This window comes from Phoxinus phoxinus, assembly GCF_949152265.1.
Source record: "Phoxinus phoxinus genome assembly, chromosome: 21".
In the NCBI taxonomy this organism is placed as follows: Eukaryota; Metazoa; Chordata; class Actinopteri; order Cypriniformes; family Leuciscidae; genus Phoxinus; species Phoxinus phoxinus.
This window is the reverse complement of record NC_136896.1, coordinates 16,308,925-16,331,289: the sequence shown is the minus strand read 5'-3', so window position 1 is coordinate 16,331,289 and position 22,365 is coordinate 16,308,925. Positions and strand designations below refer to the sequence as shown.

Below are 22,365 nucleotides of genomic sequence, written 5' to 3'. Positions count from 1 at the left end.
TATGTACAAATTGTACGTTTGTGCGGGTTTGCACAAGAAATATACAAAATAGCAATGTATGTTATCTATCAATGACAGCAATAAAGTTTTCATTAAAAGAAGCTATGAACAACATCAGCCTTAAAATGCTTTAATAAGTGTAAGTGCAAATAATGATTTGACTAATGGCGTTTCAAATGTCATGCATCAGAAAAAGCTTATACATAAATAGCTAATGTAAAGCGTGTCAGTACGCCTCAGACCAAAACCAAAGGAAGTCAGATTGTTATATTTGTGTTTGATAGTCCCTAACACCCCGATCTAAAACACTACAGGATAACCAAAAAAAGACACACTACTGTTCAAAAGTTTGGGGTCAGTAAGATTAAAGAAACTAATTATTTTATTCAGTGAGAATGCATCGAATTGATCAAATGACAGTAAAGGCATATAATTTCCGTTTCTATTCATCAAAGAAACCTGAAAAAATGCATCAAGATTTCCACACAAATATTAAGCAACACGACTGTTTTCAACTTTGATAATAATAAGAAATGTTTCTCGAGCATCATATTAGAATGATTTCTGAAGGATCATGTGACACTGAACGCTAGAGTAATGATGCTGAAAATTCAGCTTTGCCATCACACAAATAAATTACATTTTAAAATATATTAAAACAGTTGTTTTAAATTGTAATAATATTTCACAATATTAATGTTTTTACTACATTTTCAATTGAATAAATGTAGCCTTAGTGAGCATAAGAGACTTCTTGCAAAAACATTGAAAAATCTTACAGACTCCAAACTTTGGTTAAAAGCTTACCCATAAGATACTGCATAAACTGTTAAATCCAGTCGACTTTCTATTCCAAGACTCACTGAGCTGGAAAGGAGAGCTGCTTGTTCAGTGCTTGGGGTGGTTGTGGAGGAGGGACTTTGGGTCTTCTGCCTTGGGGCTTCTTTTGTGGTCCTGCTTCAGGCAACGTAGGTAGTGGAGCTTTGGCGATTTCGGGCTTTGGAGAAAGTGGTGGTGGTTTTATTTCAGAACCTCTAGGCAGAGGAACAGGGAGCATTCTCATCTGGGCTGTGGATAAAGGGCCGGTCTGGCTCACAGGAGGGCCTTTGGGGAGGCTTGGTGTCTTGTGCTGGATGAACGACCTCCTTGCTGTAGAAATCAACTGAAAATGTAGTTTCTACTACAGTAATATGACACAAAAAGCTTTAATAATTGCAGACATACGTTTGTAAGGACCAGAGATCTTCAGCGTGGGCTCCTGGGACTGGGAGGGCAGCTCCGGAGTTGGCTCTGATTGGCTGAAGCACTTCGATTGGCTTTGGGCTTGTACCGGAGTGTAACGAGGAAGTGCTGTAGGCATGTGATTCTGTGTACCGGTAGGTGGTTGAGCGATTGGATCAGAATCGTTGTTGTCCCACACAACAGCATCACGGATCACCTGACCAGATTTAACTGCTGTCGCCCCAAAGTCCTCAGATGATGCTGAGCTGAAATAAGCACAGCCAAAATAAAACAAGACTTTTGTAAACTTGACTCATTTAGGAGAGAGTCTTAACCTTAGAAACTACAAAGGATGTTCACTACCTGTCAGTTTTTGATAGGGATGGTCGACCAGAGGAGAGAGGGAGAGAGGGAAAGACGCTGTCAGAAAGAGATCTCTGGGACAATGGGCTTTCAGGCAGTTCTGGGATCTCGAAATCAGCCTCTAAAAGTACATTTGAATCATTTGGAAATATTTTTATATTTGGAATTTCACAAATTATTTTTTATTGCAATTACAGTCTTTAAATGATTTAAGCAACATTAAAAACAAAAAACGTTATGGCAATCTATTGCTGTTTTTACCTCATGAAGGCCCTGTTTTACAGACAGGGCTTAGATTGAGCCAGGATTAGGCCTTAGTTCAATTAGGACACTTAAAAAGCTTTTATAAACATGCCTTAGAAAAACATTACTGGTATGCATCCTGAGATAAAACAATCGCAAGGACATATTTTAACTCTTTCCCCGCCATTGACAGAAATGTCAAGAAACGTCTCTCTGCAGTCTGCATCGGACATTCGACGCGGCCCACAGTGTGATGTCAGAAGCCACGCCCAAAAGGAGCATTTGGGGAAGGAAAAATAAATAAATTGCTCTTGCTCATTAACTTTGAAACAGGAAGAAGCATCGAGAAGACTATATTTCTATTTTTATGACAGACCGGACTGAAAACCTACCGGTACGCCTAAAAAAAACTTTTAATCTGGAACCTACTACTGAAACCCACCTAAAACCCTTTTGCCTGAAACCCACTCAAAACCTACCCTTACGACCTTTCAATCGAAAACCTAAATACAACAATCAGGTTTCTGGGGCGAAACAGGGATGGGGAGTCACAAGGTGACGCATTGACACGGGCCTGGCTTCTGACGTCACACTTGGACGTGGGCGGAGTTGGATGACCAGCAAAATCTTCACTGTTATACAGTAGGGGGCGCTAATAAATCTTCTGAAACGGTACTGAATCTCCTGATCAAAACAAACACATGTGAAGAAGCAGAAACAAGCATATGTAAGCAGATGTAAAATAACGCAATCATCAACATTAAACAGCATATTAATCAAAACTGCCTAATGTTACCGGATGAAATGTCGACCCAGGACGAGCTATAGGACTGTGAAGTTTTGGAGGTGTTGATGGTCTCGATCAACTCAATCTATGTTTTGATCATCGTTCTGAATCCGACCTGGATTTAGTTTTTGACAAAAACTCGTTGTTCTCAGCTTTTTGCTCAAAATCTTCACTTTTTAATGGAACTTACCCACATTCAAGTGTTGATAAAAAGTAAATGCATTATGCTGTTTTTTCTTTTGATATATTGCATGTTCAGATATTCACCCAACAACAAAAATTTCTGGGGGTTTGTGGAAATGATCAAAATAAAACAAAAACGCTGGCAAGGAAAGAGTTAATTTATGTCATTGCAAATTGCTCAAACATGCATTTTAGGACATGCATTTAGGCTTAAGCCTTGTCTGTGAAACCGGGGAGAAGTGAGGTGAACAATGACTTATGAAATGTTTCTGTACCTTCGGGGAAGAGGTTCTGGGAATACTGTATAAGAGGCTCTATGATAGTCACGACTTGAACTGAGGATGCAGATGCCATGTCCAGCAATGACGTCTCTCTGAAATAGAGAAAAGCAGAGGGTTATTTCAGGAGATTGAGTTGTAGATGCATAGTTGAGAAGTCCAGACTTGTGTTTGTGCGTGCTATACTGACCCCTCACAGAGAGGCCACAGTAGATTAGGCCCAAGCACTATAGCAATGTTGCTGGGTGTCATCTTATTCACTCCTCGCTGCTCTGACAAGTGTGACAAAAACTGGACAAGATATCTGATAGAGAGAGAGAGAACCAGAGAAAGTCAGGTGAGAACATGAACATTAATAGTTATGGGTGGATAATATGAGAAAGTTGAAAATCTACCGTACCTGAGGTTATTGTAGTTTTCTGTGGGAAGTTTTTGCAACACTGTCCGTAGCTGCTTTAATTTTTCATCCGTTTCTTTTTCTCTAATTTTAAAAAGACAATAAAAATGGATTTAAACTCGGTATCCGAGGTGTTTTAAAATTCTTGATACAGAAACAAACAAGCCACATGTACTGACTTACCCTGCAGCTGTGAACCAGTCATTGTATAGTTCAAATGTCAAGAGCGGTTCAGGCAATTCTCTCAAGTAACACTTAAGAGCCCCTGCAAAGACGGTGCAAACAAAATAACTTTAAATATTTTTTTATAATATTTTACAAGCTTTGCATTTTGTGCCAATAAAACCTTTTGCTTAAAATGAAAGTAGTTTACGCTACTATATTACAAAAGAAGTTGTTTGGCAGACAATGAAAGTGAATCGGGACTGAAACCGTCAAGCTTTTAAATCTTCAAATAATAATAATAATAATAATTTTGGTAAGATGTATTGAGGCTATTTTGACGTTAAAGTTGGGGTATGTAATTCTCTTTTTTGGCCATTTTTTCAAAATCACTTAAAATCCTATTCCTAACCCACTTACAGCCACTGAGTTAGAAGCACTGAAATAAAAATTAAGCAATTTAATCATCTGTGGAACGGGCAGGACTCGAAAAACTCCAGCCAATCATTTCCAAGACCACCTAGAATCATTGGACAGTAAGTGCGTCAATCAATCGGTCGTACCATCCCCCCCTCCATGTCCATGTTCTTTGAATGGGTGGAGTCAAAGGAAAGAAGGTAGGACCATTTGAGTTGTGTATTTTCAAAATCTAACAGCCGTTTTGCAAATCACATACCCCACCTTTAATGATATAACTTCGACGAACGTTCTATTAAAGGGATGATGAACTGAGAAATCAAATTTTCCTTGAGCTTTTGACATATAAGAGGTCATAATACAATAAGAATATACTGTAAGTTTACTGTATACTGTATATATATATATAAGTACAATAAGAATACACTGTAAGCTTTTATTGTGGCTCAGTGGTTCAAGTGTCGAGGTGTCCATGAGCAAGACACCTAACCCCAGCTGCTTCCAACAAGCTGGATGGCGCCTTGCATGGCTGACACCACCGTCGGTGTATGAATGAGTGAATGAATGGGTGAATGTGAGGCAATATGTAAAACGCTTTGGTGGTCATGGGTCTGTTAGAGCGCTATATAAATGCAGTCCATTTACCATTATGACGTCAAAGGGTACCAAACAACGCCTTCGCAGAAGAAGATCAACGCCTACTTCAACACTGCCTGTTTAGCCCCGCCCACCGATTCGTGCATTACATTAAACTCATCATAATATGCTAAACTGTTATCCAATCATAGCAGTGGGCGTATACTTCCAAGTCTTACTTGGTTTTTACATTCAAAAACATAAAAATTAACAAGCGAACATCATAAGTTGACCTCAGACAACAATATAAACATTTTTAAAAAGCCAGTTAATGACCCCTTTAATGTTACTGGAAAAAGGTTTAATTAATAATAGAATTCATAACATTGAGAGAACCTTAAGGTTAGCCTTAAGTCTTTCACACTAAACACACACACAAAAAGTTACAATGGCCTTTTACCTGCCACAGCATGTGGGTCAGAGCTGAACTCATTCTGGTCGACTGTCCCTGAATCCAGACAGCTTTTCAGTTTTCTCATAACAGATGCAGCAGCTGCTAGTCTGAACAACCCCTAGATGATAGCCATAAAAATAGATAGTGAGAGATAGTGAAGACGAGAGTCAGAAAGCGAAACGATCTACCGATGATACTGGGCATGCAGTTATGTGGGTGTGCAATTCTTTGTGTGTAGGTGCAAAGCTGCATATGTGGCTTTAAATACACATCTGTGTGCTTACCTCTTCCCTGAGCCCTGTACGAATCAGCATGCTTACACACTCCTCAATAGGGACAGCAATCTTTTTCCCACAAGTCTGAAGGTGAGACAGCAGAGGCTCTCCGAATACCTTATTTTCTGATGAACTCACTTGGGTCTCTATATTCAAACAGACAATTACACCATTTCAAAGTTGTGAAAATGTCTATGTAATATGCAAATGTTTAGATGTTTAAATCCTTGCTAAACGTAATTTCCCTCCGCTCACCTGTGTTGCTGTGACTCTCTTTCAGCTCTGTTATGTTTCTCTCCAGGAATTCATGGGAGGCCTTGTGATATTCAGCTTGCAGCTCTAGAAGCTGTCAGAAGGTCTCAGTTAGAGCAGTGAAAGACAGTCTTTTTTAATATATTTTCCCTTATATTTTATTTCCGTATTATTATTATAAATGATTGAAAACATTCCAAGGAGTCATCTCAGAACAATGAAATATCATTAAGAAGAAAATATGTATTTATATATAAATCACAAAAGTAACTAAATAATTTTATTCATACAATATAAATAAATAAATAACCTGTGACACTTCAGAGGATAAGCGGTTTGGTGAATGGATGGATAGATGGAATATAAAAATAATATTTTAAAAAAGGTAATAACTCAGTCTTCTTCTTTTTTTTAAGAGAGAGGAAGCCATTTGGTGAGTCTATTTTTATCTCACAGTATTTACTTATTTGTAGATTAAAATCTAATCACTATAACAATGGGCCTTTGTATTAATGATAATAATGACAATGCTGAATGACATGTAGTGTAATACGAGTTGAAAGGAACAATTCTATTTTGGTATTATTGATTAAAAGTGGTACTTGATTATTACTAATGGGCCTGTGGAGGTAAGGACATAAATACTCACACGAATGAAGTAGCTGGCGTACTCATCCTCTTTAGTGGCAAAATGATAGAGGTCTGCAGAGTACTGATCCTGAGAGAAAGAAAATGTATAGGTTTATTGTTTTCTTTCCTGCGCATTCCTTAAAAGTATTGAAGCCTGAGAAAGCAACAGAAATCATATCACACATTTAATATCAGCTTAGCAAACCCCAAAAAGCATTGTTTAGATGATTTTTCACCATGGTTGTCTTGGCCGTTTGACAGTATGAAAAGCAGAGAGAGGAAATAAGATCAGCAAATGATGTGAGCTAGATTTGAACAAGCTGTAAAGCAGGGATATCAAACTCAGTTAATGGATGGCCACTGTCCTGTAGAGTTTAGCTCCCCAACTGTAATTAAACACACCTGAACCAATTAATCAAGGGCTGTGTCCGAAATCGCCCCCTATACCCTTAAATAGGGCACTATTTGATGTGACTGCCATTTGAAGTGCCACATGAACTGAACTGAACTGAAGTGGTGTCCAAAACAATAGTGGATGATATCAAGTGAACTCTTTCCACATAATCCACTGCAATAACGAGTGTACAGCTGATGTACACTCAACAGCCGGATAATACCCATAATGCACTGTGAGGGTTGTGCCGAATGAGTTCCCACATGTCGCCAGAAGATGGCGCCGGCAGCTGAATCATCCATCCATCCATTTTCCAAACCGCTGGTCCAATGTGGGTACAGCGTAATATCATACAGGTATAAATTCCTTTTTAATTGATTATTAAATTGGTTTATACATGCTAGTTTCCATGCAGAGATCAAGATCAATCTTATCATTACTACTGGAGCTGCCAGTTTGCTAAGTTTCAAATGATTATTAAACTGCAAGCACAAACTATGCAAAGGGGCAGCCCTTCCGACACACTCAGTGTCCGAATTCGCTCACTCGTTTTCATTCACTCCTTCAAGTGGACTATATTAGTGGAGTAATGTAGGGAATAGTGAATGAGGGTATAGGGGGAGATTTCGAACAGCTAAGGTCTTCAAGATCACTAGAGACTTCCAGGCAGGTATTTTGGAGCTGGTTGGAGCAACAATCTACAGGACAGTTTGACACATGTGCTGTTTCAGTTTGTAGTCAAATTTGATGTTATCTTAACCATTTGTAAAAGCAGCCAAGGTTAGAACAATTCTAAATCAACAACGAGTTAAGGATTAGTATGAGAGTAGCAAAATATAGTCCTATCATGACAACTCTCTGAATCATTTTAGCATGTTATATGACATTGTAAATGTATTTGGTCTTGAGGGACTAGTGCTACGTACTGTGTATAGACTTGCTACTGCCAGTAGATACACAGCAGATCTAGACAGGTGGAGCTGGGGGAGGTGGAGGATCTCAGAGGATCTCTAACAGTGCACTGCATGACCAGCTTGCATCGAACACTGAACCAGACCATTTAAATGTTGAGCAAGCAAGCTCACTGGCTGCAGAAACAGCAGAGGCCAATCAGTTGTGTCATGTAGTAAAGAATGTGATTGCTAGCAGATGTAGATTTCATGTATAGAACCAGTCTGCGCCATCTAGAGTTTCATGACTGAACTATGTTAAATTGGCCACGGAAGCATAATAAGTCTTGGACCAGTAAAAGAAAAAAACTTTAACCAGGTTTAACCTTGATAGACTCCAGTTTCTTCCAGGCCTCCTCCAAATCCTCTCTTAGACCGTCCTGCTTAGCTTGTGGGCCTGTGCTGCTCTGAGATCTAAAAGTGAGAGTGCATGTCTTCATAAAAGATGATTGCGGAGATATGAAGTTGTGATTTATGTTGAAAGAGATATTTGAGACACATTGTGGTCATGTTGGCAAAAATATGACAATTACCTGACGCGGGCATTATTCCAGTCTGTTGTAAGTTTAGCAAACTGTTTTTTGTTTTTCAAGATCTCTGGCAGGTCCTCCTGCATAGATAACATCAGCCATGAATAGGTCATGTTTACGGTCTGTTTCAGTTTATATGGTTTAGTAGTAAGAAAAAAACGCTACCTCACTGAGCTTATTCAGAGGCACGAGAACTTCTCTCTCCATCTTCATCTCAAAGTCAGCCAGAGTCCGAGCCAGGAAACTTTGCATGAAGCAGCACATTTCCAGAACTTTTCTGCAGGAAGGTTAGGTGTGCTTAGAAACAGACTGTAAATGGTGTACTTCCAAGGCCCTGTATTCAAATACTGTTAACATAGTGTTCAACTGTGCTACATTGCCGTTTACTCTTAACTCTGCCTGTAAAAAAACATTAACATCAGTATCATGTTATAATATACCATACTCGCCTTATAGAAGATTCACCATCAAAATCTTTAAAGCTCTCAGCCATACTGACGGACAGCATCATGAGGGGTAACTTTTTCTGTAAATAATGAAAAGTTTGAATGAGCAAAGTGAATGAGGAAATCAGGAAGTATAGAATGTCACGTTTTTGATAGTTCTGCTTTTAAACTATTAGTTTAGATGGTCATCACAGCTAAGGGACAAATGTAACAGTGTAATTTTAATGGCCCAAGACAAAATGCAAAGGGGGAAATATGAGGGGAAACTGAGCAAAAATCAGAGAAATGGGACAGATTTTCTTCCCTAAATCTTTTTTTACAAAGAAAAAGAAATGAAGAATGTTCTTGAAGAAGAAGAAAATGAAAGCCTGCACTTCTGTGCAGCTGCAGCATGTTTGAAGCATATCCAAAACATTTTGTCCAGACATAATTATCTACACATAGACATATCGAAAACCTCAGAAGACTGATTCAGGGACTCTCCATCACCCCTGGAGCAATTTGGGATTAACTTCACAAAATGGTAGGCCAAGATAGACTATTGGAAGAAATCCCACCATCATCCACTGTGATGGTGGTCTATGTAGATGATCTTCACAGCCACAGCATTTCATCATATGAACATTTCGTTTGTCTCTGTGAACATTACTCACTTTTCATATACAGCAACTCCGCTTCAAAATCTGTGCCAACACACTGACAAACCACATGATTGAATCGGGGGTCAGCTTACCATCCGTCTCTCTGAGTCCAGTCCCTGCTGACTCTGCAGGCAGCCTACCAACTTCTTATGAATGGTCTGGGCAGCTTTCTTGGCTGGCTCCACACGTTGTTCCACCTTAAAGCAACCAGATGGAGCATTAATTTACAGGGCCCTGACTGTATTCAAATACTGTTAACATGGTTTGTAGGAAAGGCATATCAGCAACTGTGGTTTATGTAGATTTAATAGTTAATTTGTAATATTGGTTGAAATGCCTCACCAAAACCAGATCCTCTGAGAGAAGGTCAGTTGCATCTTGTGACCTACAAAACAAACAATTACCTTGAACATTACTTGCATAATACAGGTGGCAACCGTCATGAGGCCGCAGGTAATCACAGCTGTGTTGACATTCAGACCAACGGCATGATTGCAAATATAATATTGCTCAATTAAGCTCAATAAACAAGAAGTTAATAGTGAGTAAATTGTATTTACTAAACAAAAACAGTTTCAAACCACACCACAGTAGAATGTGAGTGAACAAATTTGCTCGATTCACTCATACTGTTTAGTATCTGAATGAATCGATATTTTCGAATTAACTGGTTGAATGAATGATTCAATGACTGAATCATAAAAGACAGTGCTGCATAAAAATATACTTGCATCCTTACAATATAGTTGGCGAAAAACAGTATATGAAAAGAGAAGTCTGACTTCCCAGTATTCATAAAACAGTAGACAAGAATTACCCTGATGATTCAAGATTCTTAAATTTGCATCCCATTGACAATTTACTTGACTTTAGACATGACGAATGTGGTACTTCTGGATTTCATTAATTATACAAACATTCATACTATATAGAACATATTTTTTAACAGTCCTTGCGAAATAAGTACTTATTCAAAAGACATACCTTCTCAAATATTATGCAATTTCAGTTGCAGCCATTGTTTTATTCCTGGATAATTCAGTGTGTATAAATGAAACAGTTGAACAATGATTCAACGAGTCACTTGTAACAATGTAACTGTTACACACAGTGAAAAATCCCAGTGTTGTTGGACTTTATATCTCCATTCTTGGAACTCATTCAAAGACAAAACTGACTGTTGTATAAACATATTTGACATAAAGATATGGTTTATATGTAATCAAAAAAGATTTGTAAATTAGGTTCAGGCTTAGTATTTAAGTGCCCCTATTATGCTTTTTCAGATATAACTTTTCATACAGTGTGTAATATAGCTGTTTGTAAATGTAATATGTCTGCAAAGTTTTACAGATCAAAGTGCACAATAAATAAATCTATTGTCTCCCCCAATAAAAAAATCTGTATTTTGTCTGTATTTCCAGTCTCATTTTCGTGACCTGCATATGTAACACGGTAAAACATTTGCATAATGCCCATCAATGGTCTTGATTAATTATTGATGTATATATTTTCTAATCAACCGGGTGTTCAAAATCGTTCAAAGTCGTTTTGAGTTTTATATTGTAAACATTGTTACAGTGTATACAATCACTGAGGGCTGAGGAAGCCTCCGGAGCTGAAGTTCAGTTATGGTAATGGCCGTTTTGTTTCTGATAGGCACTGTAAGCGGTAGACCAATCACAACAGACTGGGCCATCTGACCAATCAGAGCAAAATACTCTCACGGGAAGGAGGGATTTAGAGAGACTGAATCTGGAGTCAGGAATCTTTGAAAAATGTGGTGATGTGCAATTTATATTCTGAGAAAATTAAAGTGTTTTTTGTTTTTTTACCTTTCATGCATGTAAATCTGTTGAAGTAGACCTCCAAAACAAAATTAGAAAACCTTTCAAATAGCATAGGTGCACTTTAAATTCTGAATTGATAGAAGTCACTTTTTTCCAAGCAAAAGTTGCAGATAAAACAAACCATTCACCATATCCAAAGCAGCTAAACTAAAATTAGAGCGCCAAAGCCACTGTAGAAAACAGGCCATGGGCATAGGGGAAGTGGACTGAAGGCCGAAGCACAAACCATTTTACTATCTCTCTCTTTTAACCACAATCTATTGTTCAGCATGTATAATTAGTAGATACACAAACTGCCTCATCATTTATTATAGCCTTAAAAGTAATCACAGAGACATATGTTATTTCCTATGTATGCAATGTTTCTAAAAGAATCCAAGAACACAAAAACACGAGAAGCCATTTTTGTGTCTCTGAAGAGGGGACCAGGTTTCACTGCGATTGCATCAGAAAATAATGTTCTATTTGTCTTTATCCAAGTCTTATTAGTCTTATTTATTTGATTAAAAACACTATAGAAACAGCAATATTGTGTAATATTATTATAATTTAAAATAACTGTTTTCTATTTAATATATGTTTTTAAATCTAATTTATTCCTGCATATTAAAGCTGATTTTTTTTTTTAGCAACCTTTCCTCCAGATCCTTCAGAAGTCATTCTAATATGCTGATTTGGTGCTCAAGAAACATTTCTTCTTCTTCTTATTATTATTATCAATGTTGAAAACAGTTGTTCTGCTAAATTTTTGTGGAATAAGTGATACATAGGCTTTGTTTGAAATACAAATCGTGTAATTATAACAGTTTGTACTGTCACTTTTGATCAACTTTATGCATATTGGCTAAATAAAAGTATTCCTTTAAAAAAAATCTACAAAATTTTGAACACTATATGTACATCAAATATCTCAATTACAAAATACTATCACAGGCTTTATTCTATTATAGATTGTATAGTTTGTTTGTTTCATAAGACCTTAACAAGCACTTGCTGTGCATACGTGGTATACGGTTTCAGCTTCAAATGTCACACAAACTGTTTTAAAAGAAAAGTATTATCTCAGCTTTGAGTCTGGGGTTAAGAAGTTTATTAATATCCTGTTAACGTCATATTAGGGAGGGCTGCAAAACTAGCATCTTGTTCTGAGCAACCTGCAGATGCTTTCCACCCTCAGCAACTAAAAAACTGACCACTTTTTTCATGGCCTCTTTCAAAACAATCGCCTAATCACTCTCAAGTATTTAAGACTCTACGTAATAATACATTTATGTGAAATATCTTCCCAAAGAACATACTTTAAGCTGTGCACATGAGAATGCAAATGTCACTGAAATCAAAAATCTAATATTGGTACACATTGTTTGCGTGACATTTTGTTTTTGCAGTCAGCCCTAGCCATTTCCTCAGGCTTAAACAACCGAAACAAGACTCAGCCAGAAATAAAGTTACCAGTCAATGAAATTGTCAGAAACAAATGTGCTAAAGTTATAAACGTATCAATTAATGATAATTGTACCGTTATACGATGCATGCTTTCACCAGACTATGAAGCTGCCTTCTTACATCACAAATTAGTCATGTTAGGAGAAATAAAACAGCCATCTATCATAATAATGTTTTGTTTTGCTACAAAAGATAAGCAAGTCTACTGAAAAAGAGAGTCACAACTTGGTCACATGTAGTGACATTCCTGTAACAGTCATACAACACCACAAACAGTCTGAAATCAACAAATGAAAGTACTTACTTCCCCCCATTTCCAAACTGCTTTAAGATGTTAAACTGCTTTAGCATGATTGTGAAGAAACGGATGCCTTCAAGTACTTGTTCCTAAGCGAAGTTCAATGGTATATTCGTTTCATTTGATAGAAAATATTGCTCTCTGAACTCAGTAAACAGGCATGTCATTCAGACTTGTGTCAGCAACAGTCTCAACTTGACTGTTTCACATTTGAGCACACACCTCATCGACTCTGAGAAAGAGGAAGTTACCAAATGCATAAGAGGAAAGACAATTTCATATCGAGCTGTGAAAGTCATGCAGTCCTCTCTGGCCACAGAGAGCACTGAAGTAGATTTGCACAGCATTCATTTGCTATAAAAAAACACATTAATAATCATGACCAAACATTTTGTTAGAACTTCAACTTCAACCAATGTCATTTCAATTACTGTTCATTTTTATTCATTTATTTAAATTACAGTCAAAAACTGGCAGCTGTGGTTGCTAGAAATGAACTGTAAAAAATAATAGCAACATTTTAGGTTTTACAGAATTAACTTAAATTTACAGTAAAACAAACGCAATCATTAACTGATATAGGCCTAATGTAATATATACCAACCTATTGAAGTACTGTCATTCACACAAATACAAAACTCCATCATGGTAACACACAGACACATGACACTAAAGTAATGCAAGAAACATTCGTTTAACAACATTAGGTGCAAACAAAATAACAAAACTTACCTCAGACTTTTGAATGGTAATGTATCATGGTTTCCACAAAAGCAACAAAAACTTTTTTCAACGGTTAATCGCGATTAATCGAATCCAAAATAAAAGTTTGTGTTTACATAATATATGTGCGTGTATTGTGTATAATTATTTTGTATATATAAATACACACACATGCATGTATATATTTGAGAAATATTTGCATTTATATACTGCATATATATTTTTATATGATATATATATATATATATATATATATATATATATATATAAATTATTTAAATAGAACTATTTTATATATAAATAAAAAAAAATCTTAAATATATACATGCATGTGTGTATTTATATATACAAAATAATTATACACAATACACACACACATATTATGTAAACACAAACTTTTATTTTGGATTCGATTAATCTTTACAGCCCTACATGTTTTTTGAGTACAAAATCAGCATATTAGAATGATTTCTGAAGAATCATGGGACACTGAAGAATGAAGTAATGATGCTGAAAATTCAGCTTTGTCATTTAGAAAATTACAGATTTTTGGTCTTAGGATTTTTAGTATTGTTGCCAGTGCCAGGAGTGAGGTGGGGGTATAGGGGCTTTAGAAAGAGAATATCAATTATTCTTATTATCCTTATAAATTGTCCTTAGGCAATCAAGTGTCCATCACATTACAACCATTACAAATGTGCTGTTTGTGTGTACAAACAGCAGGATGTGAAAAAGATGAAAGGGGAAATCATTTTTTTATATTATAAAAAGGCGTGTCATCAGAAATTATTACTTTGGGAAACAATGCGGTTTAGACAATGAACTGAAACCAGTGGAATGTCCCAAGTAAATATGAGGGGGGAGATTGAGCCTCCAACAGGGGTGCTCTGCAACACAGATAAATACAATATTTTCTACAAATATAATTTTTGCAGAGCAGGTGGCCAGGGCAGGGCAGAGCAGGTGGTCAGGGCAGGGCAGGCGGAAGAGGTGACCAGAGGAGGTGACCACCACAGCGGAGCTGATGGAACTTAAGGCCACCACGTGGAGCTGGCAGAGCAGGATCCCACCACGGTGGTGCCCACCATGATGGAACGGCTAGAGGTGGATGCCATGGCAGAGCAGGAGACCACAAGGAGTAAGAGGACCAATGACGGAACAGAGCCAGGGAGTACACAAAGTTTGGGGCGGGACTTCATGGTTGTGACGAAGCAGACAGAGTTCTAGGGCAACCTCCATGGCCAAGACAGGGCAGACAAAGAGGTCATTGTCAGCCTCTACTGTCGTTACAGAGCCGACAGGGAGCACAAGGGGGTCCTGGTGCAGACCCTGTACGCCTTGCAGGACAACACATCTTGTTTTGAATTTCCCTGTTAACTGGCCTGATAGATACTTCAGATCTGAGAGCTCTTTTTGGTTTGTATTCCACCAACATGAGAACTTTAAAATGAATTCTGAATAATAGTAATAATTCTGAATATTAATTCATAACAATGTAATGACCTAAGAGCTGGTGTGACATGTTCAGTTATTTAAATAAATAACATGGATTGACAGATCGATCTCTTGAAATTTTTGCAACAATCCTATCGATTCACCTTAGAATGATAAATCATTGCTCAATTATTATACACAGTATTGAAAATTAGAAAACATCCTTTCGACCACAAACGTGGTCCATCTCAGGACCTGAGAAAAGCAACGGAAACACATGCTATTTGACTTCAAGATATGAGGTCCTTTTCTTCGTAATAACCACATTTGATTGATGATCGCTAAATACAGAAAGAAATGCTTAAATAAAATAATTTCTTGCAGATCATTTTTATCCACCTTTTGATTTTTCACAGCCTCTAAATTGAATGACCTGCTAAACTCGTTTCCCTTCTACAGCTATCGTTTCTGTATCATCCCAATCTATGGACTGGAGAAAATAAAGTCTGCAAGCTCTCTAAATGGCTAGCTTTATCAATACTAGGTGGTCAAAATAAAATACCAAAAATGTACTTTTAGCTTTCATCATTTTTTTATTTTTATTATTTCTGCTTAAAATATCACAAGGAGAAGACACTTTTTATTTAATTACCAATTCATTTATTTGTATACAACAAAATTTCAAATAAGGAATTCCACTAATTTCGAATCAATACCCCAAGTAAATACATATTTCGGGACTGATGAATGCATTACAAACGTTAAAACACTGTAAATAATTGTGTTTAAGAGCTGAAAAAAAAAGAAGTTGCACCATCAGCATTATCTAGGTAATATTGCTTTCCTTAAACAGTCAAGGCAAGTCAGGTCCCAGCAGCGGGCTAAAGCATAAAACTCAAAATATTATGAGGACACACCAGTGGGTCTGGTAGTGACAAAAACAAGGGTCCCACTTCAAGAGAAATGCAAAACCCTGAGTAAAGGGGTATTATAGAAGTTGATGTGCTGAGGTGTTGCGGAGACATGAATCAGCTCAGTCAGCAGTGCTGAAGCAGTTACATTAATACTGTCCTGTTGATAGTGACACCTTGTTCCAAGACTACATTATTGTGTTTAAGTATTTAAAAACATTAACATTTTAAATAAGAATTTGGCTGCAGCATTATGTCCAAGCATGTCCTGATTACATCAAGTAACAACCAAATATACCCACTTATTAACCTTTAAATGACTAGAGCTGCATTGTTTGGAACTTAAACAGAATGAGGCCACAAAGGTGGACAAAACTAAAGACAGTAAAAGGGTTGATGTCATTCGATGCATAAAAAGACTAAATGTCTAATTAGTGTTTGACTGTTCCACACTACAGCATGCTTCTTCCCCATCAGAAAACAACAGCTCACGCAAGTACACCTGCATCCCTACCTCACTCTGCCATAATATCCCAATCTAACTTAATGGTGATCACATCATAGAAATGTAGAAATTGAGCGTAAACTCCAGCAGCTTTAGAGTCTGAGCACAGTGAATATGTCAGGGGAGGGATAAAGTGAGTGAAGTTTGGTGGTTTTGAAAATTAATAACCCAACAAACTTCAAACCTATATACCACCTCCCATTTGACTTCCTATAAATGTCCAAATGCCCCTCCAACCTTGAATGGATGGAAGGATGACAAGTATGGATACCCCTGAGCTGTTTCCTCTAAACAACTAGTCCCCTGCCCTCCCTTCCCTCCCTCCCCAGAAAAGCCCTGTCCTGTGTGATGATGCTAGCGTTTCGACTTTGCATCATCTGCTTCTTTTTCTGAAAAAGAATAGAGACAGGTTTATCTTTTACAAGGCATACAAGACCATTGTCAATACTAGTTATCAAAGGGATAGTTAAACCAAAAATTAAATGTAATAGGGATTTACTTTAGCCCCGTAGACCTCAACAAGTCTGATTTTTGTAGTAAAAAGTGTGGGCTTTTTTCATTTCCCAGTGACTCCCATTTTATTTTTTTGTCCATTCAATGGAAATCAATGGGAATCAAAACTCTTTGCCTACCAACATTCTTCGAAATTATCTTTTATGTTCTACAGAAGAGAGAAATGCAAACAAGTTTGAAACATGAGGGTGAGACAGAACGACAATTTTAATTTTTTGGGACGGACCATCCCTTTAACCAGTCCATCAGTGTATTATCTCGAGCAGAAGTGTCCAAACTTTCTACTATGAAGGGCCATCAATCAAACTTGAATGAGGGGCATGGGCTGAAAGTATACTGCATTAAAGGATTAGTTCACTTTTAAAATGAAAATTCTGTCATCATTTACTCACCCTTAAGTTGTTTCAAACCTGTATGAATTTCTTTCCTCTGCTGAACACAAAGGAAGATATTTAGAAGAATGTCAGTAACCAGACAGTTTTTGGTTCCCAATGACTGCCATAGTATATTTTTTTCCTACTATGGAAGTCAATGGGAACCAAAAACTGTCTGGTTACTGACATTCTTCTAAATATCTTCCTTTGTGTTCAGCAGAGGAAAGAAACTCATACAGGTTTGAAACAACTTAAGGGTGAGTATATGATGACAGAATTTTCATTTTAAAAGTGAACTAATCCTTTAAGCAACATTTTATAATTTATTTATACATTTATTATAAATTCAAATTTATTTAGATAGTCTATATTTCAATAATGAAGCAAAAAAAGTAAATTATAAAAAGCTATGCTTCAATGGTATGTTTTTTTGATATGGCATGGCAGGCGATATCAAAGGTCACGACGGGGGGCTGGTTTCAGCATTTATCAACATGCACACACACAACTAAACAGGAAGCAATATAATTTCTTTCGTCCGTTATATAGGTTGTCATTCATTGATCTTTCATCAGAAGACGTAAGGCTATCAGCTCACCTTTCCTTAGATCTTCTCGCTTTTTTGCTGCATCCTCCCTCTGTTTTTTGATAATAGCCAGCCTGGCAAGGTCTGCCCTAGCCTGGTCCGTCTTCCCCTCAAGATGCAGCTTCATGTATCGCTCCTTAGCCTTCTGCTTCTCAATCTCCTCCCTACACAGGGAAACACGATGTATATAACGCAACAACCATTTATTTGACTCTGAGGATCTCAAGTTTACACTATCCCACGTACCTTTCTCGACGCGAAAGCTCTTTAGGTGCATTGACATCTACTTCCACAACCTTCTTGCTTTTCTGGGAGATCCTGTTCGGGTTTTCGATTTCAATTATTCCTTCTACACCTTTCCTTTTTGGTTCCTTAGAGAAGAAATCAATTCATTAGTAAAAAAGAAGTTTAATTAGAAACTTTATAAATCAGAAACACCCTCTGCAGCTCCATCAAATTTAAAACCGTTGCCCTATTAGAACAAATAACCAGAACATAATGTGTTAAAGGGAGTTCATTCAAAGATTAAAAATTTCATAACCCTCATGTCATTCAGAACCCATTAGACTTTTGTTCAACTTATTATTCATCTAATATTCTCTCATTATTTTTGTGTCCATTGACAGCCCAAGCAAAAGCATTAAAAAGTACAAAAAGACATTGTTATTAACCAATTTGATGATGAACAGATTTATTTAACGCTTTTATTAACCTTTTGGGAAAAGCCCATAAAAGTCTTGCGGGATCACCCGGTGTTGCTGAAAAAGTTTTTGGGTATATCCAAATTTTTTATTATTTTTGTCCGAAGTGTTGACAACTTACTGTTAACTAATAATTGTTGCAAACTGGCACTATCAACAAAAAAAATTGTGCATTCCTGGAACGGGGCGTCGTTACACTACATCCTTATGCATCGCTTTCTGCCAGGACTTTTACGGGCTTTTCCCAAATCACAGAAGTGACCTCAACCATGTTAGCGGTAGCATAAGCCATCAGGCAAGTGTTATTTAAACTAACTTTACAATGCCTCGCTTTATGAGTACAGAACCTATTTGTACAACTGTAGAAGCTTGGTACCATTGCTGGCATTATTAGTGGGGTAATTTACGAGATACAACATTCGGATCCATTAGCGCCTGCACTAGGCCATCCAGCTGATATCTCTAAATAAGCTCTAACTTTAATAATGTTCGACCAAGGGGAAAAAAGCTTCTGGGGGGGGGGGGGGGGGGGGGGGGTGTTTGGCTCGAGGTCATGGTGGAAAGGACCCTAGGTTGAAATTACTCCGAACCATCCCTTTAAGGAAAATATAATAAATATATAGGCTAATAAATATTTAGCGAAAGAGTTCACTTCTATAGCTGACTAACAAGCTGTGGACACTGGACACTGAATGACTTGCCTGAGGTAAATGTAATGTCAAGTGGGATATTGTTTACAAGCTGTTTTACTGATGTCTTTCCGACGTTGAAACACTGAGCGATTACACTAGATACATTTTTTAAGTTGTACTGTGTTCACTGATGTTCATTCATGTTTATTAGAAAGAGATGATCACGTTCACTCGCACTCCACTGCTTAAACTGAGGCGCCTATATAGTGATCTGTCACGCTACATTAAAGAGCGTCAAAATTACATTTATTGCTTGAATTTTGTGATAAAATGAACAATTTGAAAAATTTAACTATTTCTTATCGAAAGTAACAAACAACGGAGCTTATTGCGATTATTGGTGGTAAATGGTGGTTAGGCTACAATTCTGTATTCATCTTGAACACATAAGACACACAAAAATTTCAATTACACACCTTATTAGTATTTAATCAAACGTCAAGGAAGAAAAATTTGTTTTGTGATACAAGGTAAAGTGGGGTCAACCTCAACAATGGGCTAGGGCTTGGCGGGGCAGAAGGGGGCAGGGTACGCCATGAGAATATCGCTATACGCACCATGGGTTGTGTATCACAGTTTTTCGGCTTGGTTTGAATATTGTTATATTGTAATCGATACATATCGAAATATCAATATTTTTGACAACACTACATAAAATATAGTACACTGACTGAAGCTTAAAGCAGGGCTATGCATGGGAATTTCTTCGCTGTATTCTCGCTTTTTGCTCGCAGGTTTCTCTATAGAGCTCCCCCTACAGCTTCGGAATAGATATTTGACAACTGTCGAAAAATTTGTTGGCGACTCATATCAGAGGCTAGTAGATCAACGACATCAAAGCAGATGGGACATTCTTTACCACGTCTTCTTCATTCGGGTTCGAACAGCGTGAGGGAGCGCAATGACAATTTTAGCAGATTTCTTTTTGCCGTAAAGTAAATCTTTACATCGCGAGACCTGATATCACGCGATAGCTCCTGACGCTGCGTCCGGCGGCTCAAAGTTGCAAGTGTGTTTTTTCCGCTCACAGGCGATAGGGGGGTGCTAAACGACCACCATTCAACCCGAAAAAAAGTAATATACAGTGCTGCTCAGAATTATTTGCCCCCTTGGTAAATATGATCAAAGATGGCTGTAAAAAATAATCCTTTTATTCTGTATGGAGGAATGGTCTCTGATCTCTTGTCAGGTTGTTCTCCAAACTCATCAGGCATTATAGGAGAAAACTCAAGAGCAGTTATCTTGGGAAAAGGAGGTTCCAAACATATTTAATAAAAGGGGGCAAATAATTGTTCCCAACATGTTTTGGAGAAAAAACATTTATTTCATTATGTGATTTTCCCCCCACTTTCAATTATTTTACTTCAATGAAAGGTTAGTTTTTTGCAAATTTTTTAAATATAATATCAAAAGGATTAACAATGCAGATTTATTTTTTACAGCCATCTTTGATCATATTTACCAAGGGGGCAGATAATTCTGAACAGCACTGTAACCATTCCAATGACTCCGAAGCTGTTCGGTTAAGGTAAAAACCCTGCATAGTTCACCTTTAAACGTCTTTGCGTGACTGTGACATGTGAGAACAAACCTCATTGGTTCTTGTGTTTAAGGCCAACATGTTTGAGCTTGTGTTTACTGTATGTGATGTTCTCCATGTATGTGCTTTGGCCAATGTTTATAGGTGAATAAAAACCTAAATGAAATCAGTTTATCTTATAAAGCAAACGAGTCTCTTCAGGAAAATTGGACTAAACAACTCGTTTCATATGGAACGGGTTACGGTTACAATGCACTTGTATCTCAAATCGGTTTGGAACTAGGGTGAGTAAATTACAGGATTTTCATTTTTGGGAGAACTATCCCTTTAAGTGAATTGAATTAAAATCCCATACTTCATCGTCACTGCTGCTCTCCTCTTCAGATTCTGTACTTTCACGTTCAGCCCCTTCTTTCGCCTCCTACACACAAAATAATCACAGTTTTAATTTAACAAACTGATGTCAAGTAAACGTGAACTTCAGGAGTGTGGCAACTAAAAGAAAGTGTTAGAAGATTAACTTATACACTCACCAATTCCCTCTGAGCTTTCATCTGCCGATCAATCTCCTCAGGGTTGCTGAACTGCTTCCCACGGCCCTTATGGCTCTTTCTGCCTAAGGTGGTGGGCAAGGTAAAATAAGAAAATAAATAAATGAAAAACACTAAGGGGCGATGATACTATATGCAGACATGTAATGCCATAACTAGGCGAAGCATGAACGAGAGTCGTCAGTGAAACTGTCGACTTGTTATCGGACAATCACATGTTACTGCACTGGTCCAATATGGCCTGAGTTTATACTTAGCGTCCATGCTTCTTTACCCACCGTGATTTGCCCATTAAAGAAAAGCTGTAACCACTAACGGTATCCTCAGAGGCCTTATATTCAAAGACAATTCCATATTTCCCTATCATAAGTTTTCTTTTCTTGTTTTTATACTGGCTCTGGCGGTGTGTTAGAAAAGGTAAAACAGCGATCAGGCAGGCGCACGACACTCACCTCCTCTCGGCATCGTGGAATCACTCTGTGACGATGAAAACCCTCAAAGGAAAAAGACTACTTCTGGTCCTAATATGATATGTGCCCGTTAGAATCGAATAGGTTTAATATGTTCTATCAACTTCTACAAAATGGCTATTTTAAAGTTAAATATGACGCAACCTCGACGACTCAAATTAGTACCGCTGAAAGCACTATTCTGCCGCTTCCTGTGAGTGACGTCAAGCGACTTTACTGTTGATGATTGAATGCTGGGTTGGCCAATCAAAATTCAAAATGATTTTTACGACAGAGGCAGTTAGCCAATGCGATGTCATGTAATCTTCTTATCATTCTATGCAGTTATTTTTGTATTATTGTTACACCAGTAAAATATTTATTAATATCTTGAACTAACTTTTATTTTTAGATTTTCAGTTTTCATTTTAGTTTAAGTTTTAGTCATGTGCTTTTTTTAGTCCTACATTGTAAATAGGATTTCAACTTTAACCTATTTATTTCAGTTAGTGGCCAAGGCAACATTTCTAATTTTTTTAAGTTTTTGTTTTCATTTTATATTAAGCCTATAATTTATTTCAGCTGTATTTCAA

The 22,365-nt window shown here is 37.3% G+C and overlaps 2 protein-coding genes across 2 annotated transcripts; both read right to left on the bottom strand.

The window, feature by feature from the left end:
* Window positions 1-84: 84 nt before the first annotated feature.
* On the bottom strand, window positions 85-13,027 carry sh3bp1 (SH3-domain binding protein 1). The gene is made up of 18 exons (XM_079594963.1): window positions 12,800-13,027; window positions 9,542-9,584; window positions 9,292-9,396; window positions 8,562-8,638; window positions 8,278-8,389; window positions 8,116-8,192; window positions 7,909-7,996; window positions 6,258-6,326; window positions 5,612-5,702; window positions 5,366-5,502; window positions 5,088-5,199; window positions 3,656-3,737; window positions 3,476-3,556; window positions 3,266-3,379; window positions 3,073-3,170; window positions 1,585-1,705; window positions 1,225-1,487; window positions 85-1,149 (listed from the first exon to the last, which is right to left on the bottom strand). Exons 1-18 carry the CDS (start codon window positions 12,844-12,846, stop codon window positions 860-862), a joined length of 2,007 nt encoding a protein of 668 aa, XP_079451089.1. The 5' UTR covers window positions 12,847-13,027; the 3' UTR covers window positions 85-859.
* Window positions 13,028-15,558: 2,531 nt separating this feature from the next.
* Window positions 15,559-22,017, bottom strand: pdap1a (pdgfa associated protein 1a). The gene is made up of 6 exons (XM_079595755.1): window positions 21,776-22,017; window positions 21,306-21,388; window positions 21,128-21,193; window positions 18,086-18,210; window positions 17,852-18,003; window positions 15,559-16,755 (listed from the first exon to the last, which is right to left on the bottom strand). Exons 1-6 carry the CDS (start codon window positions 21,786-21,788, stop codon window positions 16,721-16,723), a joined length of 474 nt encoding a protein of 157 aa, XP_079451881.1. The 5' UTR covers window positions 21,789-22,017; the 3' UTR covers window positions 15,559-16,720.
* Window positions 22,018-22,365: the final 348 nt, after the last annotated feature.

Excerpts from the sequence above, each read along its gene's own strand:
- pdap1a (XM_079595755.1), bottom strand. Across the intron at positions 21,194-21,305 it reads TGAAAGCTCAGAGGGAATTG|GAGGCGAAAGAAGGGGCTGA; the intron begins GTGAGTGTATAA and ends TTTTGTGTGTAG. Across the intron at positions 18,211-21,127 it reads AGAGCAGCAGTGACGATGAA|GAACCAAAAAGGAAAGGTGT; the intron begins GTATGGGATTTT and ends TTCTTCTCTAAG.
- sh3bp1 (XM_079594963.1), bottom strand. The coding sequence starts at position 12,846 with ATGCTAAAGCAGTTTAACATCTTAAAGCAGTTTGGAAATGGGGGGAA. Across the intron at positions 8,639-9,291 it reads TGGACTCAGAGAGACGGATG|AAAAAGTTACCCCTCATGAT; the intron begins GTAAGCTGACCC and ends CATTATTTACAG. Across the intron at positions 1,706-3,072 it reads CCAGAACCTCTTCCCCGAAG|AGGCTGATTTCGAGATCCCA; the intron begins GTACAGAAACAT and ends ATGTACTTTTAG.